This window comes from Tiliqua scincoides, chromosome 1 (assembly GCF_035046505.1).
Source record: "Tiliqua scincoides isolate rTilSci1 chromosome 1, rTilSci1.hap2, whole genome shotgun sequence".
Classification (NCBI taxonomy): domain Eukaryota; kingdom Metazoa; phylum Chordata; class Lepidosauria; order Squamata; family Scincidae; genus Tiliqua; species Tiliqua scincoides.
This window is the reverse complement of record NC_089821.1, coordinates 280,429,023-280,455,775: the sequence shown is the minus strand read 5'-3', so window position 1 is coordinate 280,455,775 and position 26,753 is coordinate 280,429,023. Positions and strand designations below refer to the sequence as shown.

At 46.4% G+C, this 26,753-nt stretch overlaps 1 protein-coding gene across 1 annotated transcript in view; it reads right to left on the bottom strand.

Annotated features, from left to right (window-relative positions):
* Nucleotides 1-15,363, bottom strand: part of SCARA5 (scavenger receptor class A member 5) — an 81,540-nt gene extending 66,177 nt beyond the window's left edge. Inside the window, exons 1-2 of the mRNA XM_066611988.1 lie at nt 15,252-15,363; nt 1,292-1,420 (exon numbers count right to left, since the gene is read on the bottom strand). Coding sequence (XP_066468085.1) covers nt 1,292-1,420; nt 15,252-15,363 — 241 coding nt within the window. The remainder of the gene's footprint in view (nt 1-1,291; nt 1,421-15,251) is intronic.
* Nucleotides 15,364-26,753: the final 11,390 nt, after the last annotated feature.

The window sequence follows — 26,753 nt, the reverse complement described above, 5'->3', positions numbered from 1 at the left end:
CAGCAGATTTGGATAGATCAACCTGGCCTTTGGCATCCCTGACCATTGACCCCCAAACTCCATTGTCTTTTGGTCTCACAAGTGCAGGCAAGTTGGTGACATGCATATCCATTCCTCCTTTTGTGCTGTGTGAGTGCTATAGTTCAGAACTCCTTGGCCTGTCTTTTGATATGTTAGAGGGGGGCCTAGAGATGAGCCCCAGGCCTCCAATGCATGGTTTCCTGTAACCAATCTATTGAAGATCCGAGACAAGGAAGGTCACCACTTCTTCTAGACCTCCTTCTTGGAGGTTTGGGATATCAGTCCAGAGTAATTGCTCAGTGAGAGAGACAAGCTCCCCATTGGAAGACAGTGGCCTGCTGAGGGCTCACACCTGCAGAGAATTGAGATCCAAGCCATGGTCTTGCATGACACCTAGAACACTTGGTGTTTCCTAACTTCTCTCTCTTCTGATTTCCCATAGAACTAACATCCTGTGCCTCTCTTTTCCTTGTAAAGATGTCCTTTCTCTTTTGGTCTACCTAGTAACTGCTAACGTTTAGGGCTTAAGTAAGTGTGTGTTGCATGGTATCCATGGTATAATCTTATTGATTATCCCCACAATACAAGCCATATGTAGCTGCACTGATATCCTTGTCTGTCTCCTTATTGCTTGCCAGCCCATTGAGTTATGCCCAAGCAACTGCACTCAGTCCACACACACAAAGTTCATTTCCCCAGTCTGTGTATGTTCTGTGCATCTTAAAGCAGACTAAGTAACACTGGTGCCATGATCTGTCCTCCCAGCAGAGCAGCAAGTGTTTGGTTTAAGCCTTCCAGAATCCAAACATTGTGGGCACGTGCTGCGGTGGCGGCTACCCAACCCACAAGCCCAGATTAGAGCCCAGAGGCTCTTGGGATGGTTCATGGCCACCCACTAAACCTTCTTGGTTCATTATACTGATGACTGCATTTGACACATCTTTCCTGGTCCAACTATTACTCATGGTGCTTATGCTGTATGGCTTTCAAGCTGTACAGCTTTATCTTCTCATGGCTACACCCAAAAATCTGGGTGGTGGCCTAAATCAGCACAAGGCCCTGGAAAGAGGCCAGTGTGGTGGTGGCAAGATGAGGCCCCTTCTGCAACCACAGACAGGATTTGAGGTCCAGGGAGCCTTAGCACTAGTTGAGAGAAGCAGAAAATATGTCTCTTCTCTCTCTCTCTCTCCCCCCCCCCCCCCATTTCCAGGTCTCCAACGATCAGGCTTCAGTGATCAGGCTTACTTTTTCAGGCAGTCTTGGTCCTTACCTGCTAGGATGAAAATGCCCACGAGGATCAGGAACACAAGCAAGTACAGTCCAACCACTGCATACTTGAGAGCAGCCAAGGTCCCAAGATGGCCGCAGGGCCCAGGGGCCTTTCTCTTGCTACCTGGACCTGGGAGAGGGAGGGAAAGGGCCCATTAGCATCAAAAGTCAAAATATCCAGTATCTCATCTTTATTCCCACCATTGTTGCCAATGGGTGTTCACAACATTAGATGATTTTATTTCAGATTGATTAACCTGGTTTAAATACCATTCCTGGTTTCACTCTTATAATGCAGATACTGGTACTAATAATGTAAATCTTCTGCTGATGTTTGTTTTTATGTCTGCTTCTTGCTCCATCTCAGATGCTCAGAGGAGTATAGTGTGTGGAAAAGTCTGTAGCACCCAAAAGACTGATACATTTATTGCAGCCTAAAATTCTGTGGACTGCAGTCCATTTCATCAGACAGAGATACAAAAATATACCTATATTATATATTTCATTTTGTAGCCATCTGGATGTAAAAAGCATATTATGTATAATACAACACAGTCCTGGAACGTGCTGGAATCCCTAGCATGTACACACTGCTGAAACAGAGATGCCTGCGTTGGCTCGGTCATGTCGTGAGAATGGATGATGGCCGGATCCCAAAGGATCTCCTCTATGGAGAACTCGTGCAAGGAAAGTGCCCTACAGGTAGACCACAGCTGCAATACATCTGCAAGAGGGATCTGAAGGCCTTAGGAGTGGACCTCAACAAGTGGGAAACCCTGGCCTCTGAGTGGCCCGCTTGGAGGCAGGCTGTGCAGCATGTTTTCCCAGTTTGAAGAGACACTTGGCCAACAGTCTGAGGCAAAGAAGGAAGGCCCATAGCCAGGGAGACAGACCAGGGACAGACTGCACTTGCTCCCGTTGTGGAAGGGACTGTCACTCCCGAATCGGCCTTTTCAGCCACACTAGACGCTGTTCCGGAACCACCATTCAGAGCGCGATACCATAGTCTTTCGAGACTGAAGGTTGCCTACTATTATGTATAAGATCAGAAGGTTCCACTACCCAGCGAAACTGCCCTCAAAAATATGCTGAAACAAACCTAGACCCTATGCATGTTTACTCAGAAGTAAATCCCATCATAGTGAATGGGACTGAGGGTGCAATCCTAACCCACTTTCCAGCACTGACATAAGGGCTATGCAGCTCTGAGGTAAGGAAACAAACATTCCCTTATTTTGAGGAGGCCTCTGAGTGCCACCCATCTGCAGGATGCAGCACATGTCCCATTGGCACAGCTATGTCAGTGCGGGAAAGTTGGTTAGGATTTGGGCCTTACTCTCAGATAAGATCACAACCTAATGCCCTAATCCAATGGAAGACTTAGAGCCCAATCCTATGCATGTCTACTCAGAAGTAAGTTCCACTGCAGTCAATGGGGCTTACTTCCAGGAAACTGTGGATAGGATTGGGCTGTCACATCAGAAATCTCACCACCATTGTGCGTTACTGAGCCATAGGTGGAAATGGTCTGAGGCTCCATGTGTGTGCCAGAACTGCTGGATGCTGTGCTGGTGCAGGTAAATTGATGGATGGGTGATTCAGGGACAGTTTGGGGAAGGATTGGGGCAGCGAGTGGACCAAACTGGGGGGTGGGTGGGATGGTTCAAGGGAGAAGTGGATCTCAGTAGCAGTCATACACACCAGATTCTACACTAGTTTCTCAGTCTGGATCCACCCCCTTCCTTTCCTCTCTGGGGTTAAATACAGCAACTAGCTGGTGTAGGTCTAAGGAGACCCATTGGCAACCATGCGGCCTACTAGGAGGCCCCTCTCAAGGGCCATCTGGTTCTCTCCACCATTGCATGCAGCAACAAACTCTGTTGGTGCAGACATGTGCTGTAGGATGTTGAGGGATAGGATTAGGCAGTGAAGCACATTTCAGCTGCTCTTCCTGTATATTACTGAGCTCATCTGTAAGATGCAGATTTGAAAATACCTTCCATACACTTCCTTGTCAGTAAATCCATTTAACTCAGACTGCAATCCTATACACACTGATCCAAGAGGAAGTCCGATTGAACTCAATGGGTCTTACTTCTAAGTAGACATGCACAGGATTGGGCTGTCAGTGGGACTTGCTTCTCAGTAGTCCCACAAGCATCTGCTGTTTCTCTTCCCCCCTCCAGCACCACAAGCATCCATAGAACATGTCCTGTCCTGCACAAGCCCCTTAGACATGAACTAGGGATGTTTCAGGGTGTAACAGCCTGTAGACATGAACTGTGCAGTTTATGCAGTGCAGTGTTTATCAATGTTTGTCCCCTGCCATACCACTTCACATGATCCACCTATTCGAAGTACCACCAGAAGTAACTGGCAACGACATAATCACCAGTTACCTCTGGTGGGAGGTTGGGAGGCCAGACATGACATGACAAACACCAGCAAGAGTCTTAGGGTGGATGGGAGGGCTTTTTCTAGTGCAGAAAAACATGCTTTAGATCTCTGCCCACTGAGCCAAGTCTCCTACCGCTGTTTGCTGTGTTGTGTTGTCTCACTGCCAGGTGGCAGATGTCCAGGGGTTACAAGAGTACCACCAGACACCACTTCAATTACCACTGGTGGCACCCATACCCCTGGTTGAGAAACACTGGTGTAGTGGTCCCTTCTTTGGGGTCTTGTTCCCTAAGGAACCCACCAAGCTAAGTTGAGCTTTATTTTTAGAAGGCTAGTTTTAAAACAAAACTCCGCATTTCTGAGGATCTGTGGCAGGAGAGAGGATTTGTTTGTTATATGCACTGGTGTATATTTTATGTTTCTGGAAATTGTCAGACAGACATTTTGTGGCTCACCCTCCCCTGCTTCTAATGGTTTGTGCTTTATAGAGGAAGGACATAGGGTCCTCAGCTTTCAGACCTCACCTTCCTAACTCTAATACTCTATCTACACTGAAAGGGTTACCTTTATAACCAGTGGTCACAGAAGAGGCTGTTTCAGGAAAGACACTTGAGGATGGCAATTTGCTTACTCCTATGGTCAGCAACAGCATGCACGACCAAGCAGCTTCCTGAGAGGACAGCCTCTGAGGGAAAAGCCCCCACCTCAACCTGGGCTCCTGCTTTTATAGAGCTCATCCTGAACATTCAGGAAGGCTTACCATAAGGTTTCCCAGTTGGACCTGGTAGTCTTCCCTCTGGGTGTTTGGGTTTTCCTGTCTTTTTCTGCCTTCACTATTAACCCTTTCAAAACTGTGGGTCCCCAGTCTCATACTTATGGGGGGGGGGGGTTGCTTGCATGACAAAGGTTGAAGAGCACTGCTTTATATGATGTGTTGAACTTTGTCGTGGTTTGTGGTGCTGGTTGACATGTTACTTTGGTTCAAGTCTCAGACTGCCTGAGGACTAAGAAAACTGAGAAAGTTCATGTGTAAGACGAACATGAACGGTATCTCTCTGCCTGGTCTACCTTACCGGGTAGTTGTGAAGATAAAATTGGAAAGCCTCTTTGTATACTGAGTTTTGTAAGCAGGGAAGTGCTAAAAATTGTTCAATAATAATATTGCAGAGGAAAGAGAATGATGGAGCCTGACTTTGAACAGGGACTGTGCAAGAATGTCTTCCACACAGGGCCTCTTTTGTTTCCTACTGCCTGGAGAGGCAGAACTCCATCCTGCCACACCAGGTGACATGACTCTGGCGGTGGTCTTCAGTAACTCCTAATCACCAGGGTTAGAACAGGGGTGGGTCTTAATGAAGACCCCAGGGTCAAGGGGAAAAACCAAGAAGAGTGGCTGCAAACATACTTTTTTAAAAATAAAAATAAAAATCTGGCATGAGGGATTTCTCACAAGCTTTTTGCCAACAGGAGGAATTTAAAGCATAGCTCGTGAGCCAAAGAGCCATTATCATGCGTTCCAGGCCACATCGACTTTAGAAAGAGCAAGAAACTAACTAGCTAAATAAAGGACAAGTTTGGGACAGCTGATGAAGCCATTGAGACAATATTAACGCATGTTATTTGGCTTTGTTATCTGGGGTCTGTTCTCTGCATTGTAGCAACTTCATAATGCATTACGGAGAAGAACCTGGAGACAAACCCTGCCTTGCCCCTATTAAAAACATCACTGTTGGATGGATGTACAACCAACCTCCAAACAACTCTCTATTGCTTACAAATGTCATTTTCCTACAAAACAGGGTCCCTGAACAAGTGGGAACCTTGGTTCATAAGAACATAAGAACAGCCCCACTGGATCGGGCCATAGGCCCATCTAGTCCAGCTTCCTGTATCTCACAGCGGCCCACCAATCACAGCGGCCCACCAACCACTGTGAATGTGGTGAATGTGGACAGTCTTCAACCAGAAGTTTCCAGTGAACCTGTCCCTTTTGGGGCTACGACTTCTTCCTCCAGTGGCTTTTGGTTCCTTGCCTGAGTGAGTGGGTGCCACTATCAAGCAGCCCAAGATCAGGAAGGCCATTGCTTCACACCTGGCAAGGCAGAGTGAGTGGCTTCTCTGCCCACCTCACAGACTGTCCTCACCTCTGTGGCAGCTGCTTTTCTGGCTTCTTGGCATGGGCTGGGAGATGCTCCCAAAAGGCAAATTCTCACCTCCTTTGGCAAACCCAGAACTTGGCCTCCCCTCCTGACTTAGTTACTGCTTCCTGTTTGTCAAAACACCACCTGGGTCTATGACTGTGGTGGGGCCGTCCCCGCCATACCAAGCCAAACAGCCAAGCAGACCCAAAGCAGTAAGGGCTTCTTACCTGCAGATGGGCTTGCCCGCCCTTTGCAGGATTAGCCCCCTAGCCCCCCATCGCTGCTGCGTCCTAGCAACCAGAGTGACCTAAATACAAGCAGCTCTCCAAGACCTCAATTTGCTTGTTCTGGAGAACAGGCCTGGCTGAGCTGAGTGAGGTGTTTCTGAAAGAAGCAGGTTGTATTCTGCACCTGATGGGATTCAAACTCAAACATGACCTCACAGTTACCACACACACGCTGTAAGAAACCAAATTAAATTCGCCAAAGGCAAACCCTGGAAATAAATCTTTGCCTCAGCAAAGATGAAGAGGGCCCGGCAGCTGCTAAACTGAGGTGTGCAATTAGAAAACAGATTCTGGAGCACTTGATACTGGAATGCACATTGGGGGGAAGCTGTGCCTGCTGACCATATCATGCCCTGACATGCCTTTGGCGAAAGGTCTGGAAGAGCCTGCCTGTGCAAAAGCTCTACGTGTGCAGGTTCTGTCCAAGCAGCTTTATGTATATGGCATGTGCCTAAGTGGCTCTTTGGTTGGGCTTCACCTCGAAGCTGGTTATGCTGAATCTGCTATTCTGTTGTGTCTGCCAGTTTTCCATACTGCGTGTGCTTCTTAGAAGAATGCCAAGTTATGAACCGAGCCTTGCAGGTGCGTCCATAGATTGCCTGTAAGATTTCCAGCAAATACCCCACAACTAGCAACAAGGATGGGGCTCAGGAAACCTAGAGCAGTACAGAATTGTACTTGTATAAGGCCTTTCAGTGGTGGAAGACAGGCCTCCTGACATGTAAATGCTGGATCAGGGTCTTGAGGTCAAAATGCTCCCCCCAGGGAAACATGAGGTGGCATTGTTGTGCATTTGGGAAGGAGAAACATACAGTCTTGTACACAACTGGACTGTTCCAGAGAAGCCTGCGAGCAAGTCTTTCCAAGAAGTTGTGCATATTGTCCAGCAACACCTATCACCAAATCATCCGCATGTAGCTGAAATGCTCTGATTTGACAAGAGGCAGCAGTGGTTCTTCATTTGCAGCAGAATTGCAAAGACTTTTGGAACACTGTGACTTCAAGGAGGCCCTTAAGAGATGAGGGCCTTTCTTAAGATGCAGTAAGAGCTGAGTTTGTATGTGGAGCGCACCGTGAGTGTATCTGAAGGAGACTTTTAATGCAGGAAATCCTTGCCTTCAAATGTCCTGTAGAAATTGGAGTGGCAATGGAAGTGGCAGCTAGAGATTAGCCCCCTTTGTAAGCTCCAAATCAGAGTTACAGCACAATCCTATGCATATCTACTCAGAAGTAAGTTCCCACTGTACTCCATGGGGCTTACGTTCAGGAAAGAACGTCTAGGACTGCAGCTTCCTTAGAGAAGTAACAAAGATACGTAAAATGGCTGCTGAACTGAACAACAGTCTCTTCATGTCACCGCATGATATTGATGTGGAAACAGATTCCACTTGCAGATTTCAAGTGCACATTGCAGAAGATGCCATCAAAAGGGGCAAATTCAAAGAGGATGTGGTACTACCAGGAGTGCAGGCAAGGGCACCTCATGGCATAATCTGAAGAAGTCCAAAGTCCTTGCACTTGATGAAGGCAGTGGTAACCCAACTGTGAGAGAATCAAGCGAGCCTGGGAATGTAGAAGATGAGCAAAGATGACCAATCAGTCTTCTGGTTGGCCCCAAGCGCAGCTGTAAAAGTGCTAAAGTTGCAGTTGGACACAGAGGTTGCAGCGTCTGTTATTCCACAAGCAGAGAAAACTTTTGCCGACATCAACATGAATCACACATCCCTACTGCTGAAGACACACACAGGCCAAGGATTGAGCCCTTGGGAATGATACAAGTTGATGTGGAGCCTAATAACAGCTGATGTCTTCTGGACTTGTGTGTGGCTGAGCAAGGGGCCCAGCTCTTTTGCATTGTCCAGGCCAAGCATTATTACATTCTGCATTTCCGTATCCCTGCTCCACATGGCTGGCTGATGCCAAGAAATGTGTGTGTGTGGAACATGGACCTTCATGAATTCCAAATAGTTCATGTGTGCTTCCTCCTAGATTAAGGGTGTCAAACATAAGGCTTGTGGGCTTGATACTGCTTGCAGAAGCTCTTTAACTGATACAAGGTGTTATCAGTAGAAGTTTAGCAGGGATGCTTACCTGAAATGTAAACAGCATGGGTTTTGATCTCTCTCTCTGAATGTTCAACTTGAGTAAAAAAAACAGTTGCGGTTTAAAAAGTCAGGCCAATTGCGAGAGCTCAGATTCACTGCAGAACAATGTTGATACATTTGAATGAAGAAGCTCTTTGTCTTCAGACCACAGGAAAAAAAATAGTTTGAACTGTTCGGTTTGAAGGCTTCTTCAGAGCACTACTTGCACACGAATGCCAGAAAGCCTTATATGCATAGGGGGCTAGTATTTATAGTATAAGTTATATCATAAAAGAACACTAGTCAGCTTGATTTTTTATTGTTTTTGTTCTTTGTTCCAGAAGCAGTTTTGGTGCATATACAAGAGTGACTAGCAAGTAGTAATATTTTAAGTTGTAATGGTCTAACTACATTCTAAGGTTTAAAAAAGAACACACCAAAATCATTTCCAGGTTCAGAGGTCAGATTTCCACAGAAAATCATTTCGCGGCAATTTTTAGATGAACACACACACCGTGACGTCAACAGCAAGTATGTTGCATTTCACGGGCTGCACACGAAGGCCACAGTAAGTCATAAGATGGTTATGAGGTGAGGTAACTTGTGCGTGCAGTGCCATTGGCTAACTGCTGGGGGTATATGAATTGTCTATGATGTATGCTTAAGATTGCGCAATCTAGAACAACTGGTGATGGGTAACGGACCAATGAATTATCTCCATGAATGTGTTTCAAGGAGGGAACCCCAGATTGTAATAAAAGTCAGCTAAAGGGGGCATCACACGCTTCTCTTCTTCCCACTTCTGGTGCAAGCAGTCTCCTTTGCGGTTTCTCTTCTCCCCATTTCTGATGCACACAGTCTCCTTTGGAGATGTGGATGGATTTACAATCTTTTGCTGATGAATTTACAATAAAAGCCTGGATTTGATCACTGTTGTCTACTGAGTTTGCTTTGGTACCTGGGATTACAGTGCAACATCTGAGATCTCTTGTAACATCTAGGATCCCTTGTAACATCTTGGTTTTTGCACCTTGCAACATAACTAGCACACATGTTTGTTAGATTCCTCCAGCACCACCCTTTCAGCAGTGCCACTTCTGCCAAGGCTCTGGGAGGGAGAGAAGGAAGGAGGCCTCAAAAGAAGGACCGCTATAGGGGAAGACCAATTGGGGTAAGAGAGGGAAATGCTGCCAAGGAGCTGGAAGAGCCCAATTTCATGCAAGTTGCCCTTTCAGCAGCGTTGCTTCAACTGAAGTATCAATTCTCAGAGCACCTCTCAGATGCTGGGCTGTGAAGTGATGCCTCAGCCAAAGTGGTGCTGCTGAAAGTGTGTCCCACATAATAATTGGGCTCTCTCATATCTTGAAAATATAATCAAGATTTGCACATTTTCTGTCATTTGCAGCTAATGGGTTTCTATGTGAGAACAAAGTGCTTATTTCTAGCCATCGGTTGTTTAATGACGTCACTTCCTGCTTAATGACAACACTTCCAGCCCTCAGCAGGTGCCATGAATGCTATTTGGCCCACTGTATGTTTGACAACCCTGTCCTAGATGTTGTGGATTGGAAAGGTACACAGATGGCATTTGAGTTCACCAGCAGCTGCATGTTGAAAATAGGACCCTTAGAAGAGCCCTGCTGGCTCAGATTTAAGTCTGTGTTATCCAGCTACTTGCTTTCTGTGGTGGCCATGAGCCATTTTTTCTGAGTTACTTGATTTAATATCTACTTTGACCTTGATTGTGTTTTGTAAGTGCTGTAAGTTATTTTTGGCCTTTGGGGGCCAACCTGGTTAAGTATTTTTCATGGGCAATGAGTTAAGGCATGATCGTGTGCATGACTGGTCCCAAGGAAACTTCCCTCCTAGCAGTCAGAACCATAGTCAGCTGAAGCCATAGCTTTAACCCAGTAGAAGTGGATCTTTCTGCAGCCTTGTTGGGATCTCGGTTTGTTCTCTCTAACATATTTTGGCATCCCAAAGAACTGACATCTTCTCTCATTAACCTCCACAGCTCACTTACTCTGAGCCTTTGTAAATATTTAAATTTCAATGATGGATGGATGAAAGGGGCAGATGATTGAGCAACTAAGGAGCCTTTAATAAAGTGTCATTCTAAACTGTAACAAATGTTTGGCTTAACCTGCTTTGATTTGGAAAATGTGTTATGTGTTTTAGTTGGAAGATTCGTTATGTGATTTTAAATTGGAAAATGTAAAGCTGAAAGGATGGGTGGTGGTAGAAATCCAATAAATAAATGAAATGAGATCATAGCCTTGTATTATGGTGTGTGTTACATCTAAGCTAATCCATTCACATTAGAATTGCCTTGGGAGGGGGATGGAAAACCACTGTTGACAGACATTTAACTTCCAGAAGAACCTTCAGGACTTTTATATTTTAATTTTACCTCGCAAAATATAGTTTAATAAATCCAAACATATGTATGCTACATCCTAATCTTATCCACTGCTACCGGAACCTGTCTTCTGTTGACCCTTCTTTGTGTCCTTCCCCTGGGGGTCTTCCTTCACTTCCTGTGTTCATTCTGCTCACCTTCCATCTGTGGCTCTGTTTCCTCCATCTCCTTCTCTGCTTCTCCTCCTCCTGCTGCCTCCTTGTCCATTCTCCTCTTCCCCCTCCCCAAATGGTCTTGGCTCTACTGATTCTTGCGAGACTGGGCACACTGAGATCTTGCAACTTGTGCCACATCTCACAAGATATTACTGTTTCCTCCTCCTCCAAGGGCTCTGGAAGACCCATGGTGCTGTAGTGGTCACACATCTTAAGAACCAACCTGTCTAGACTCCAGCCCACAGAAAGTCTTGGTTGCCAGTCACTGAGTGACCCAGGACCCAATCCAATTTTCCAGTGCTGCTGAAATTGTGCCAGTGGGGTGGTGTGTACTGCCTCCTGTGATGGAGGGGCAGTCACTGGGGCCTTCTCAGTGTATGGGAACATGTGTTTCCTTACCATGGGACTGCATTGTGGCTACACCAGAGCTGGAAAGTTGGATAGGATTGGGCCCCCATTCATTGGAGCACCCACTTGCTCATCCACAAGTGCAAGGATTGGGGATTCCTTGGACAAATGTAAGTTGTGAAGGCCAGGTACTGCCTAGCTAGATTGCAGTCAGGGAATTTGTTTTTCCTTTGTGAGCTGAGTTTTTTGAGTAGCATTTCAGCTCCATCTGCTGAGTGTTAATGGTTGCTGGAGACATTTGATCAACTTTTTGTTTGTTTGTTTTTTCTGTGCTTTCCAGCCAAGCTTAGGCATTCCCCATCAGTCTACTGGCATTTTTATTCCCCCCTTCTTTCGCTTGATTTTTGGACTTTTAATAAACTATTTATATTTTAATCCTTGGTCTGCCTGGTTCATATTCATGGGTAATTCAATGGATTGTCATGTCTCTTCCCCCTGCAGATGCTACTATGGGTTTGATTTTTAATAAGAACCCCTGGCATTCAGTGCTCTCCTGGGCAGGAGGGTTTCCCAGATACCCTCCTCTGCCTGATCTCTGTAGCCTGGAATGGTAGCATACAAACAACTAAGGTTTTTCCCCCATTCAGCTGCCATCTTAGTAAAGGGAAAGCAAGAAGCAGGAAGAGGTGCAAGCACACTAACCACTAGGTGGTACTCCTCTTGGTCAACCTGCCTTCTCCTGGGACTGCTCACTTCCCTTTCCCTGACACTGGTTTTGGTCCCTTTTATCTCATGCCACAGCTCCCCTTTCCAAATTGCCTACCCCCAGTTATTACTAGGTGAGTAAGGAAAAACATACACAGACACAAAGCTGTGGTTTAAAGTGTTTCCCTCTGCAGCTAAGAGCACTTGTTGGAGGAGGGGTAGTGATTTAAATTTCAACAGCAACACAGGGACAAAAGTGTAAAGCCCCCTTCCCCACACCATGGCCCCAATTATTCCAGCCCCCTCCCACTGACTGCTTGTTGAAAAAAGATAGGGAGTTCCTGTCAGAGATCTCCCACATTAAGCCTCCTTAAACCTGGAAACATGTGATTGTCCATCAGGGAAATGGAGTTGATTTGAACGAGAGCTCACTGCTCATCTGGCTTCCTCTGCAAGTTTTACCCAACACTAATTTTTGTATGGTTTGAAAAATTCCAGAACTAGGGATGGGATGATTTCCCCCACCCCATTCCTTTACTCTTCCACTAGCTTGTTCATTCATTCACTCATGCATTCCATTATTATATTTATTTTCAACATTTTTATACCACCCTTCCTCCAAGGAGTTCAGGGTGGTGTACTGTATATGTCTCCTTCCCTCCTTTTGTCCTCACAACAACCTTGTGAAGTAGATGAGGCTGAAAGACAGTGGCCCCAGTGACCCAGGAAGCTTCATGGATGAGCAGGGATCTGAACCTCATCTTACAGGTGTAAGTCACATTCCCAAACCAATACACCACCCTGGCTTTTATACCACATTTCACAAAAATAGCAAACAAGCAAAGATACAAAGGAATAAAAAGCAACTTAAATAAAAACTATTGAAAATGATACATAGTATTTTGTCAGTCTACTTTAAGAACATAAGAACAGCCCCACTGGATCAGGCCATAGGCCCATCTAGTCCAGCTTCCTGTATCTCACAGTGAGGTTTCACTCTGCCCCACACTCCTCTACAGTGGAATTTTGGCTGAACAAGGAGAATTTCTAACATGAGGTCTGGAATTACAAGATACGCCGTTTGCCACAGTCTTTAGTTTCTTCCTTCTGCTCAGCTGGAGCTTTTGTCTCACTCTGTTTTGAAGGCACATCAATGACCCACTGCAAAAGAAGCGCAGACTGGACGTGATTGGGCACATACTTGCGTCAAGATCCCTTTCTGAGACGTTTGACACCTGTGCAGGATATACCTGTCCTGCTGCAAAACTCTGCGCAACAAGGATCTTGCATCTGATGCACTCGTACCAACACACGCATCAAGTCTGCATTTTTTCCAGTGTTTTCCCATGTGTCAATTTGCACATGCACATCGGTAATGTGGAGGAAGGGGAGAAACTGGGAAATTGAAAGACCTGAAGCGGCAAGAAACTACCCATACCATATGCCATGCTTTGTACGAAACACAACTTTTAAATGGTGAACAATGGAAAATTTCCAGTGCATCCATTCCACTTCAGAAATGTAGAAATCCAAATTCTGGGGAGAAATTCAGATCAGGATGATTTCAGAAGTATTCCTATCAAAACCTCTCAGAAACAAGGTAATAGTGGGGTGAAAGTCCTATATGAGCAGCATCCCATGAGAAACAAAGCTTCTCTTGAAACACTTCCAGCTCTTCGAAGAAATCTTATCTGTCTCCAGCCTCCTGGCCATAAAGGACTTCTAGGTTAAGAGCAAAAATGGGCCTCAGATGCCTGTGGAGGCAACTGGTTCAAATGACTGAGGGCCCAATCTTATCCCACTTTCCAGCACTGGGGTAGCCACAATTCAGCCCTGAGGTAAGGGAACAAATATTCCCATTACCTTGAGGAGGCCTCTGTGACACGGGAAGCAGTGCATACCCCATTGGCACAGCAGTGCCGGCACTGGAAAATTGAATAGGATTGGGCCGTGAGCCATGAAAGGTTCCAGCCAGACTCTGAAACAATAAAACACTGAGGTCACCCTTTTATTGGCCAAGTCAAAGTTCAATCCCTGGAGAGAGCACTGGGCTTTTCAATGAGGAGCTTTTGAGGGGTGGTTCAGCTGTGAATTCTTTCGTTCCCTGCCTCTCCCTAGTGTAGCTCAATATGCCATTAATTACCGGCAAGCTGTTATCGTTGACTTGCGGCCCTCAGTGTGGTGTCACCAGCCAAACAGATGGAAAAAGGGGGTTTCATAATGAGGACAGTTACAATATTTTTTCTGACACTAACACTTTAATCAAGCCCTAGAGGAGTGTGAGGAATTGGCCTGGGCCTCCCAACAGCAGCCACTCCCTTTCCGAGGCAGATCACAGCTGTACAAGACTAAGAACAGGCCTTGTTGGTTGGTTCCTTATCAACCAGCCACGGTTAGAAAGAGAGAAAGGACAGCAGGATTTCCATGTGTAAATGTTGTGGAAACCGCACTTGTCAAATACCCATTTCAAAGTGAACCAAAGTCAAGTGTTCAGGGAGCCTTCTGACCATGTCCTACTAGATCCTTTTAATTGGTAGACTCAAGGAGCAATGAAAAAGGAAATGTTCAGATTTGGCCACCATGTGAAATAAAAGCATCTCGCTATACCAAACACTTGGCCCAGTTCAGTTACTGAGACACAGTATGGAGGTCTTCTCCAAATTGTGGACATGCAACAGGTGTGTATTCAGATGTGCTCCCTGATCTGCTACACTGAAACTGCCATTTTCGCCTGCAGTGACATCACAGAACAAACGTTGACTGGCGGACATGACATGATGTCATTGCATTCCTCAGCTGCTCCCTGATTGACTGGGATCGTTGGGGAAGAAGAAAGTCCTCACCCCATGATGCCAGACGGGTGATGGAGGGGGCATCAAGAGCCATGAACTGCAGGGAGCAGCAGGGAAAGAAGGGACACTTTGAGGATTTGGGAATCACATTTCTTGAAACTTCACCTCAAAAAATGTCTCAAATGAAGGTTTGTCACAGCTCTAATTACAATGCAAAGAGAATCTCAACTTTCTGTTACCGTTTCCAGCGTGGTGTAGTGGTTTGGGAGGTGGACTTAGACCTGGAAGATCCAGGTTCAAATGCCCCCTCAGCCACAAAGCTTCCCGGGTGACCTTGGGCCAGTCACTTTTTCTCAGTGTCACCTACCTCACAGGGTTGTTGTGAGGACAAAAGGAGGGGAGCAGCTGTGCACACCGCCCTGAGCTCTTTGGAGGAAGGGTGGTATAAAAATGTGAAAAGTAAATAAATTTCCCCCCCAAAAAAGCATAGCTAGAGAACAAAAGTGTCAACTAGCTTTCTATGGAAACGTTCTGTACATAAAATAACATGGGGGGGCGGGGGGCGGCCCACAACCAGGATTGAAACTGCCAAAGTCATGCTCCTGAGACGCTTGAAACAAGTCTGGCACTTACCATCATCACACAGGTTCAGTTTGGAGAGGTTCTTTCCATCCAACGACTCTTCGAAGATGGATCCATTCTCCCGTTCTCCAAAGGTGTGCAGATACATGGCCTTGTTCTCCATCCTGCTGGCTGTGGAGAGCAAACATAAGAATCTGGTGAGAACTTCTTTTTACCAGCTTAGGGGGGGGGGGGAAACTGGTGTACTGGTACACTGTTAATGCCAGGGAGGTGCCGGAGCCACAGCGCTGAGTCTCGAAACGAGTCCCGAGTCTCCACCCCCCCTTGACTTGAGTCACCCACAAGTCAGAACAGATGGCCTTTGTGGCTTGTTCAGAGCTGTTTTTCAAGTCATTTTGACTGAAGTCCAAGTTTTTTTTGAGAAAGAAGTTGAGTCGTGGAAGCGGCAAAAAACAGCAAACAAGCAAGCACAAACACAAAACAGAGTTGCAAGACACGCAAAAGCAAGTCTTGACTCAAGTCTACTCAAGTCTTCTCGTTTTTAGGGCAAAATCCCTGAGTCCATGTCCAGGTTTTTGACATGCATGACTCAAGTCCATACAAGTCGTGAAAAACTTGTGTGTTTTCGTGATGTGAATCTGAGTCATCCGTCACAGCCCATCCCTGGTTAATGCAATGAGGAAGAGGCAATCAACCATATGAATGAACAAATAAACAAATATTCACAACTGCCTTAGGAAAAATTTCATCATTTGTACCCCAAAGATCCACCATCATTACTTAAGGACACTCAGCTTTTGAGCTTTAAAAAGATACTGCTATTGTTTGATACAGGGACACCAATGCACTGCTTAGTTTAATTGAAATATTTAGATTCCCCCCTTCTGGCTTAGGCAACACCCACCACCCAGGTAGGATTGTGCAAGGGGTAGGGGTGGGCAGAACTGGACAGTGATGGGTCAGATCAGAACCAGGAAGGAAGTAGGTTTGGCGGCGGCAGCACCCGCTGAATCCAAACCACCTTCCCAAGCTCGATCCACCTTCACAGGTCCATGCAGGCTTGTGCATTCCTGTATTTACAATTTACTGTATTTGCAAACTGTTATTTGTCATGCAAGCAAAATTGAACCTCCATGAATGGAAGCACCATACCTCTGATTATCAGGTGCTGGAGGTAAACAATAGGGCCATATGATGTATTCTTGGAGTGAGTTATATGACTAGGCCTGCCTAGCTCAGTATGGTCTGTTCTGCCTGGCAATGGCCTCCAAAATCTTTCCTAGCCCTCCTGCCAGATGTCTGCTTCAGTGAAGATGCTGGGGACTGAATCTGCACCCTTCTGCATGCAGAGTTCTCCAACTGACCTTTGTGCTCCAAGGGGGAAAGCCAGCACCTCCACAACCTGCTGTGGGCTTCCTGTAGGCATTTAGCCAGCCAGGGTGGCAAGAGAGTGCTGGAATAGGTGGCCTCATTTTGGTCTGATTCAGCCAGGTGATTCTGTCTCCTTAAGAACCTAAGAAGAGCCCTGCTAGATCAGGTTACAGGCCCATCTAGTGCAGCTTCCTGTATCTCACAGTGACCCACCAAATGCTTGGGAGCACAGAAGACAAGACACAACCTGAGTCCTTGTGTCATCCCTCGCATCTGGCATTCTGAGGTAGCCTACTTCTAAAATCAGGAGCTTGCACATACCTATCATGACTTGTAACCCGTGAATTTTTCCTGCAGAAATCTGTCCAATCCCCTCTTAAAGGCATCTTAGGCGAGATGCCATCTCCACTTCCTGGGGCAAGGAGTTCCACAGACTAATTATATGCTAGGTTAAAAAAATTTGTCTGTCCTAACTCTCCCAACACTCAATTTTAGTGGATGTCCCCTGGTTCTTGTGTTATGTGAGAGGGAAAAGAGCGTCTATCCACTCTGTCCATCCGCTGCATAATTTTGTATGCCTTAATGATGTCCCTCCTCAGGGGCCTCTTTTCTAGACTGAAGAGCCCCAAACACTGTAGCCTTTCCTCATAAGGGAGGTGCCCCAGCCTAGTAATCTTTTTGGTGGCTTTCTTCTGCACCTTTTCCATTTCCACTATATCTTTTTTGAGATGTGGCAACGAGAACTGGATGCAATACTCCAGGTGTGGCCTTAGCATTCATTTGTACAATGGCGTTATAATATTAACCATCTTATTCTCAGTACCCTTTCCAATGATCCCAAGCATGGAATTAGCCTTCTTCACTACAGCCACTGCTGCACTCCTTAACCCTTAACAGCTGGATACCTGCCAAAGATTGGGGCTAGAGGGCCCTGAGTGGGATGTATCATAGAACTAGTAAATACTGGCCCCAGCTCTCACAATCTGCCCCCCCAAGACCTGCCAAACATGACACAGAGCAGAGCTCAAAAGGACCCCTCCTCTTCACTCCCCTCTTCTCTCACCTCCCACTCAGTCCTTTCATCCCAGGGTCTCTGTAACTTTAGCTCACACTCAAATTGACAATCTGCTCTTTGACTTGACAGCAAAGTGATGAAAAAGGCTTCATCCTGTCGCAACGTGGACTGTCTCTGATCAGTCCCTTGCCACTCTCCCATGCAGCCATTCTCACACCATTAAGAAGGCCACTTCTGACTCTTTAATACTGAGCCCATCTGTTTTGCCAGCAAAGAGGGGAGAGAGAGAGAGAGGGAAGGAGGTGTGCCTGATGCCAGGAAGCAAAAGAGCACATCAGGCTTATATTTCCAGAGGGCTGGGCTTGGCTTGGCCATGTCACAATTGGTAGGGGCGGTTGGGGGGTTGGCTGCCATTTCTCTTTGGCAACAAAACACATGGGCACATTTGGGCAGTTAGTGCCATAGGAAACCTGCTGAGCACCTCTCAAGGTGAGAGGAAAATCACAGCAGTGCTGCAGAAGCCATGCTCTGAGTCAAGCTTCAAGCAAAACCAAAATGATACATGCCAAAGACCTACTGTTCAGAAGCAAGATCTGGAGACTCAATCTAGACTGCAGTCTTGCTAAGCCTGGCCCCAAGCTGTCATTCCACACAGCTGAAAGAGAATCAATTTGTTCTAAGCCAAGAGGGAAGAATGAGAGGCCTCTCCAAAGATTTACCTGGTTGTCTCTTCCAGTCACCAGGGAGCAAAGCATGACCTCTCGCGATGGCTGTGGAGCCTTCAAGCAGACATTTTTTTTGGTGCACAAGCCAAACAACAACACTAGCAAGACCATCAACAAGTGCACATATTTTTCAAGTACCATTTTAAAATGTATCTCTAACTGCTGACCCCTTGTTCTGGGGGGGGCTATAGCTCAGGGATCAAGAACCAACTTCACCTGACAAAGATCTCAGGCTCAGTCTCTGCATCCAGCAGGGAAGGGGTCCATTGTCAGGCTGGGAAACAGACTGTGTCAGGACTGAGGGTCTGGACGTCTGCCAGTCTGACTCCGAACTGGAGCACTTAGTGTGTGGCTTAAGTGTGCGGGGAAGACGGTCCTTGATTAATACTGATCCCTCAAGACCAGTATTGTCTGCTCTGGGTGACAGAGGGTCCCAGGCAGTGGGATCTTTCTCCAGTTCTCTCCTTGTGATCCATTTACCTGGGAATGCTGGGGATTGTGAAGCATGTGTTGGTCTACCATCCATGACTCTTTCTCAAGCCAAGTATGCCCTTAGAAGCCGTGATGCTCTTCAGCTTCCAGTTATATCTCTTCCTTCTACCTCCCCTCCTACTGTCAGTGCAGAATGATTCCAGCACCCTTAGCACAACCAACCACTTCAAAGCTGGGCTATCTTTAAATATATAAACCAGTTCACAACCTGTTTAATTGCAAGGATTCTCCACAAGGGAACCTGGGAATTATAATTTGAATAGACTGTTGAGAAGCATTTGATAAAGCATCCCAAACCCACTCGCTCACCAGCAATTCAGGAGGATGCAATAATCATTAATTTGGCTGAAGTCTGTGCTTCTGCAAGAGTTTCCTCACAAGAGCAATCTGGTTGGTCATGGGAAGACCAACAATTAGCATCACCCAGCCCTGGATCCCAGGGAGCCAGGCAGGAAGAGCTGGTCCCAATAGCCAGGATCAACCCTGGATACTTCTCATTCCAAATAGATGCATGCAGCCCTGCTTGCTAAGACCATCCCTGAATCCCAGGTAATGTCACAGTGGTGGTGAACACATCACTTTCAGAACACATGCAGAGCACACCTTGGCCTCTTTGGTGACAAGATCATTGGGGAGGATCCTAGCACACACTTCTTCATTTGAACCATGACTGTGCAGCATTGGGGGTTGAACCTGTCCTTTGCCGAGTCACCTCATTTCATTTTGGCCTGTGCTGAATTTTCACATACTGCAGGTTTTTGGTTGTTTTTTTTTCCCCAGCGAAAGCTATCATTTTGATAGGTACAATGTTTCCCTGAAAAAGTAGCTGTCCCCTAGAAAAAAAGCCTTTTCTACAAAGTCACATCTTTCCCCCTGTCTTGACAAGGAAGTTATGGTGGGAGGATTGTACTGCAGACTACCTCCATCAAAGAGGCTGCTCCTACTCTCCAGAAAGCAAATGCTCTGCACTGAAATGGGGTGGAGGGGAGGAGAGTCACCCACATTTCAGAAAATCAGCCCTGATTTATTTCCGACAACACCTGAGGATAGTCACCATTAGTTCCATTTCACAGATGAAGAACTGAGGAAGAGAGAAAGGATAAGAACCTCAAAGCCAGATTGACTGTTGGTGGTTGAGATTTGCTTGGAGATCAGTGCCAGGCCTCCCAAATTCCAGCATAAAGGCCTTTCCCCTCAACTCATTGCTTCCAGTTCACCCCAATACTGCAGACTTTGCAACAACAAGGTGTAAGCAACTCACCTGTAGGCAGGATCCTTGGCAGCCCACAGCACGACTCCTTGCCCCTGCTCAGTCCCTACCACATAGCATGGTCAAAGGAGAGAGGAAAATATACTTGTTCTCATCAGTCAATTTCTTCCCAGCCAAAAGAAGAGAGAAAGGCAGCTAGGCATAGTCAACTAAGGGATGGAGAGTGTCCTGCAGACCTTCCTAATCTCTGGAACTCCAGATGTCATAAATGCTGCCTCTCGCAATTCTGCAACCAGCGTCTCCTGACCAAGTTGGAGACTGAGAAGTTGCTCAGCAGGCAGGCACTCACCACTCATGAGGAGTCAACGAGAGTGGGAAGGGGGCAGGCACATGCTTTAGCGAGCCAGAGGCAGCTCCAAGGGCTGGGTTGTTGTGGTTTGTAAAAGGCTCCAGTTGCTTGGAATCTTCAAAAAGTTTCTTGGAAGAGAACATGGACGGAGACACACGCCCTCCAGTGGCCAAACTCCTGAAAGGCAGCCAGCTGGGATCGCATTCCATTTTTTTTAAATTAATAAAACACCCATTATTGGCATTTTGTGACTCTCGTGGAAGCTATTAAAGTTTAATTGAAAACATGGTCTATTCCATCAAAAATTGGAAACAGAGCTCAGAGTCTTCATAATGATTTGATTTCACTGATCTAAACCATATATAGGCATGGAATGAATTTAAGATATCAGTTTCTATACAGAATCATAGTATAGCAAGCAAAATTAATTAGAATGCATGAGCTATATTACATGCATTTGGGGCACTATGGATCTCAAAGGCAAAACAAATGGGAAAGGACCCTGTGAAAATCCACAGAACATCACACATCAAGTGGCAACCTCTCACTTTTTGCTATTTCCACATCAATTGTTCTTGGCATGGCCCAAATGTTTAAAGCAAGTTGCAGTCTTTTCTTAAGATCTCATTCCACTAGGATTTTCTCCTGTGCAACTTGAAATGAGCAGGAGTTGTGTGAGAAAATTGGTATGACCTTGCAGAAGTCCCATTCATTTCAAAGGGGCAAATGCAGGAGAAATTTCCTGTGAACTGTGATGTGTATTCAAGTGATCATTGGAATTTGCTTGCAGTCTTTTGCATCATTCATGGGTGCGCAATTGTTAGGAAATGTGTCCATTGGTTTCAGAAATCCCTCTTCAAGAGACAATATTCCAAGCTCTGGAAAGCCCCATGCTGCAGACACGACAAATCCAATTCAGAGACTTGACAGTTATCTACCATGTGGACATGCTGAATGCCCACATATCCGGGCACTGGTTCCAGCCATAGTTTGCCACAGTCTTAGGAAGACAGCTTTCCAGGTCCTGATGCCAAAGTTCAGTGGCTTAGTGGTAAATTTTGAAGCACACAAGCATGTCTTGGCACTCCCTGTAACCAATGGCATCACTAGGGTTCGCATCACCTGGTGTGGGAGACCAGCGTGTCACCCCCATGCAGTGGGCGGAGCAATACTCCAGGTGGTGGGCGTGGGGATCTACCAACTCCCCGCCCCCACTGGTTTTTTGGCTGTACCTTTTGATAGAATAAAGACATTTCAACGCAGTTTGTTTCATTGCATTCTGCTTGAAATTGCACATTGATTGATATATAACATGATGGTATTATTTTTACAAACTGTGATTTTAGTGATTTTGGTCAATAGTGGTGTCACCTCTCCCCAGGGTGTCAACTTATTAACACCTTATTGGAGCAGCTCTCAGAGTTTTAGCACTGGGACCCACTTTTTAGAATGACAATCTTTTTAGAATGACAGGACCCATCAAAAAGCAAATTAAAATAAATAATTATAAATAATTAAATTAGAGTAAAACAAATAATTAAATAAGGGGAAGCCAGTCCTGTTCCACCAAGTGAATTTTCTCTGTAGCCTGCCTTCAGTAACACCCCTCCCCACCAAAAAAAAAAAAAAAAAAAATCAGTAAGATTTTCATCCCTACCCAGTACCCAGTTCAATTTAAGTTCTTATATTTCAAGCATATTACTATCAGAACCCACCTGGCTTCACAAGTCTGAGCGCCCAATCCTATGCCTGTCTACTCAGAAGTAAGTCCCATTATAGTCAGTGGGGCTTCCTCTGAGAAAAGTGTGGATAGGATTGAAGCATAAAACAGAAAAAAATTCACCTTACCCTGTCAAGCCTCTGTTTCATTCTTTTTATGGGGGGACTGCCTTCTGGAGCATTTGTTGAGCACCAGTTGCATCAAATCAGGACCATTCTGGTGGCCTAACATTTCCCTTTGCCTTGCCCAGGAGCCAAGGCACATATGCTTACTTGTGAGTAAATGCGACCATGTGGCTTAGTTTTGCTCTCCATAGGGCTCAATACATTTGCCAGCTCGGAAGGAGGGACCTCTTTCTCAGGTGTTTTTTGGAGACTGCATTCATTGATCAGGACCACTCTGGTGTCATTGGATTCCTCTCAGCCTGCCCTTTCTGATGAACTAAGGAACGTTCGCCTACTTGGGAGTAAACATGCAATACGGCTCAGTTTCACTTTCCATTGGGTTCCATGCATTTTTTGTTTTCTGGTTTTTTGCCAATAACTTTTGATAAAAAGGAGATATTTCACTCTGGTTTTTTGCATTGTATTCTGCTGGGAACTCCACATCCAATGGTATGTAACATGATTGGGTTACTCCTAACCACTGTGATTTTAGCACGTCACTCCCCCAGTGCGCGTCACTCCTCCAGTGCGCGTCACCCCCCCAGTGCGCGTCACCCAGTGCGGCCCGCACCCCCCGCACCTCTTAGCGATGCCACTACCTATAGCCACACGCCCAAAGTCAGACACCACCAACACTACACAGCAAACAAAAAAAGCAACCTTCAATGTTTTCACGAAAGGCTTTTCTTTGTGCCAATTTTGTTTATTTATTTAATTGTATGGTAAATGCAGCAGCATCATATAAAATATGAACAACAAGCATATCTCTATGCTTGTGCCACTTATCTCTACTTTGAAAGTTATTGCACCATTTAAAGATACAGCTCATTTTATCCCAAACTCATAGAGTGCCTTTCAATAGTTCAAAGCAAATTTACAAAAATGAAAAATTGAATTTAGAAATATCTAAGATAAATATAAAAGGTGAAGGATGCCCGAAACCTTCTGAGGACTTTTGGCAGCAGATCTTGCGATTTATTCCTGGTGTTGTGTTGCAAAAGGTACACTGCTGTCGTGCGCTGTGGGACCACATGCACAAAAAGGCCAGAGGCCCTATGCATCTGCCATCAACTCACCTAGGCTGCGCCGGAGCAGGTAAGGTGACAGTGGAGGTGCTTTGTGAGTGCTTCAGGTGAGAAAAGCAGCAGGCAGAGTGCAGTTTGAGGATGAAAAGGGTGGATTTTGATGGCAGTTGCACATGCAATGATCCTATCCCTCCTTTCCCGGCCCAACATGCCCTCTGACAATCCTTGGATTTCCACCAGCTAGATGGCTGGTGTAAAACCAAGGAGACCCCTTGGTACTCGGGTGGCTTATGGGGAGGTGAGTAAAAAATATTTTGCCCAGGCCATTAGTTGCAAACCCAACATAAGATACAGTGTGCATGCCATCAGCATTACTGTATTGTGTAGGCTTGTTGGGGGGGGGGGATTGGGCTGTTAGAGCGCTAGCTAATCCGTGTTTACTCATAAGTAGGCCCCACTACAAATTAACTCCCAGGTCAATTTCTATAGGATTGTAATTTTGATATAACATGGGCTACATACTGCTTGTCACAACAGTCCTTGAGAAAACCATCAGCATGGACATCAACGTATGCCCCTAGGCACCTTTCTTAGTTTGCCTCCTTCTGGGCCAGCTGTTGGCTTTTTGACTGAAGAAAGTTTCAGAGGCAGTACCTGAGCACAGAGGCTGATGATGTCACTGCTCCTGATGTAAAAGTGCTGGAGCTTTCTCCCCTTCAACTGCAACCAAGGCCAAGCAGGGCTCTTCTTATGTTCTTATGTTAAGTGAACTCAAAACCATCTCTATGCAGATCTTACTTTCAGTACTGAGTTATATGTTCCGGGGTGTTTAGAAGGACATGCAATGAGTCATGTTGATTCAGTCTGCATTCTCCATATGATGCATCATTTCATAAACTTCTGATGTGCTCCTCTGCCCCCTCCCAACTTCAAAACCTGGAATGCTTTCACCTTTCCTCCAAGAGAAAGTTCTCCAGCCTCCTCCACCTTTTACTCTGAGACAAGGCTGTTTGGACATGTTCAGTGCCATAGCTCAGGCTTAGAATGCAGGGAGTAATCACAATGGATCAGTGCCTCTGATCATGTTCAGAGTGCATTTCTCTCCACAATGAGTGATTACACAGTGCTGCCATTTGGAAGTGAAGTCCTGTCTCCCTATCTGGGGACACAGCAAACATTGCCATGGATGCCCTCCATCTGTTCTCCTCACTGTTTCCTGCTCCACCCCTGAAAGCAGCCACCCTGTCGACATGCAAGCCTGGAAATTCTCAGACTGCCGAAAACACAGCTGTGTTTATTTCTCAGTTTAGACACTAGTGGGTTGAGTTTGGCAGGGCTCCTGGGGTCGTGATCCGGAGGGAGGGAATGCTGATGTCATTCAAAGAGGCAATGGGGCTCTGTAACCCGAGATGTGGCTTGTTGAGAAACACTCTCACTCTCTGCCACATGAGCCTCCTTGCACCAGAGGCATCGAGTGAGTTATGCTGTGGGCTCCTCAAAGTCAATGGACAAAACAGGTGTCAGCCCAATGATGAGATGATGACAGAACCGTGTAAGGCAGGTCACTGCAAACTGCAGCCAAGAGGGAGAGCCATGCAAAGAGCTGACACCGCACGCAGCAGAATTCTTGCGCAGCTCCCGTTCATTCCAGTGGGCCCTCATGGAGGAGAACTTCACAGTGGATTGTGTCCACTTTCTTTGCATGCTGTCAAAAGAATGTTTAATTCACACCCAAGTGGAGGCAGCCAGAAACTGGGGGGATACCAGAGGAAAGGTGGCTGTTTGGCTTCACATAGAAAACGAATGGCCCAATTATATCCCTCCACCAAACCCACATAGCACATACAGCGCCACTGATAGAGCACATTCTGCATGCTATGAGGAGGGTGCAACCAGACAGTCCAGGAGAGGTAAGGCTGCCTGACCTCCAATGAGTCTCGTCAAACCTATGTCGCCTATTTAGCTGGTGTGACTCCAAGGAAGGGGGTGTCCAGGCTGGGAAGGGGAAATAGGATTTCGGTGTGCATGGGTTCTTCTGAGGTCCTCCTTCTGCTTCCCCCTCCCACCCCCAGGCTTGGTTGCTCCCCCTGTTTGAACAACAAGTCATTCATTTCAACTGATTGGCACAATTACAGCGCAATCCTATCCTGCACTGCAACAGGCAAGCCAGGAGGCTTGCGCTGTATCCAGCGCAGGATAGTGGCCAGAAGCAGCTCCATCAGAGGTAAGGGGAAACATTTCTCCTTTGGGTTTGGGCTGCTGGCCCCAATGGGTCTCCTCAGACTTGCACCACCTCTGGAGGTGGCACAAATCCAAGGAGAGTGCAGCGGCTTGAAGCTGCTCCATTCTCCCCGGGAACGGGGGTTGGGATCCAGCACAACTGCTGAATCCCAACCCCACCTTCCTCTCCCTGCCTGCTTGCCCCTGGGGCTGCCCACAACCCACCCTCCCCCTGCCCAGTAACCAGTGCTTTTTTTGTGAAAAAAGGTGCAGGAACTCACAACTTGTTAATCTTTTACTTACTTACTTACTTACTTACTTACTTACTTACTTACTTACTTACTTACTTACATCATTGTATTGGCAACCTTCAGTCTCGAAAGACTATGGTATCGCGCTCTGAAAGGTGGTTCTGGCACAGCGTCTAGTGTGGCTGAAAAGGCCAATCCGGGAGTGACAATCCCTTCCACAACGGGAGCAAGTGCAGAATGTCCCTGGTCTGTCTCCCTGGCTATGGGCCTTCCTTCTTTGCCTCTTTGCCTCAGTATGTTGGCCAAGTGTCTCTTCAAACTGGGAAAGGCCATGCTGCACAGCCTGCCTCCAAGCGGACCGCTCAGAGGCCAGGGTTTCCCACCTGTTGAGGTCCATCCCTAAGGCCTTCAGATCCCTCTTGCAGATGTCCTTGTATCGCAGCTGTGGTCTACCTGTAGGGCGCTTTCCTTGCACGAGTTCTCCATAGAGGAGATCCTTTGGGATCCGGCCATCATCCATTCTCACAACATGACTGAGCCAACGCAGGCGTCTCTGTTTCAGCAGTGCATACATGCTAGGGATTCCAGCACGTTCCAGGACTGTGTTGTTTGGAACTTTGTCCTGCCAGGTGATGCCGAGAATACGTCGGAGGCAGCGCATGTGGAAAGCATTCAGTTTCCTCTCCTGTTGTGAGTGAAGAGTCCATGACTCGCTGCAGTACAGAAGTGTACTCAGGACGCAAGCTCTGTAGACCTGGATCTTGGTATGTTCCGTCAGCTTCTTGTTGGACCAGACTCTCTTTGTGAGTCTGGAAAACGTGGTAGCTGCTTTACTGATGCGTTTGTTTAGCTCAGTATCGAGAGAAAGAGTGTCGGAGATCATTGAGCCAAGGTACACAAAGTCATGGACAACCTCCAGTTCATGCTCAGAGATTGTAATGCAGGGAGGTGAGTCCACATCCTGAACCATGACCTGTGTTTTCTTCAGGCTGATTGTCAGTCCAAAATCTT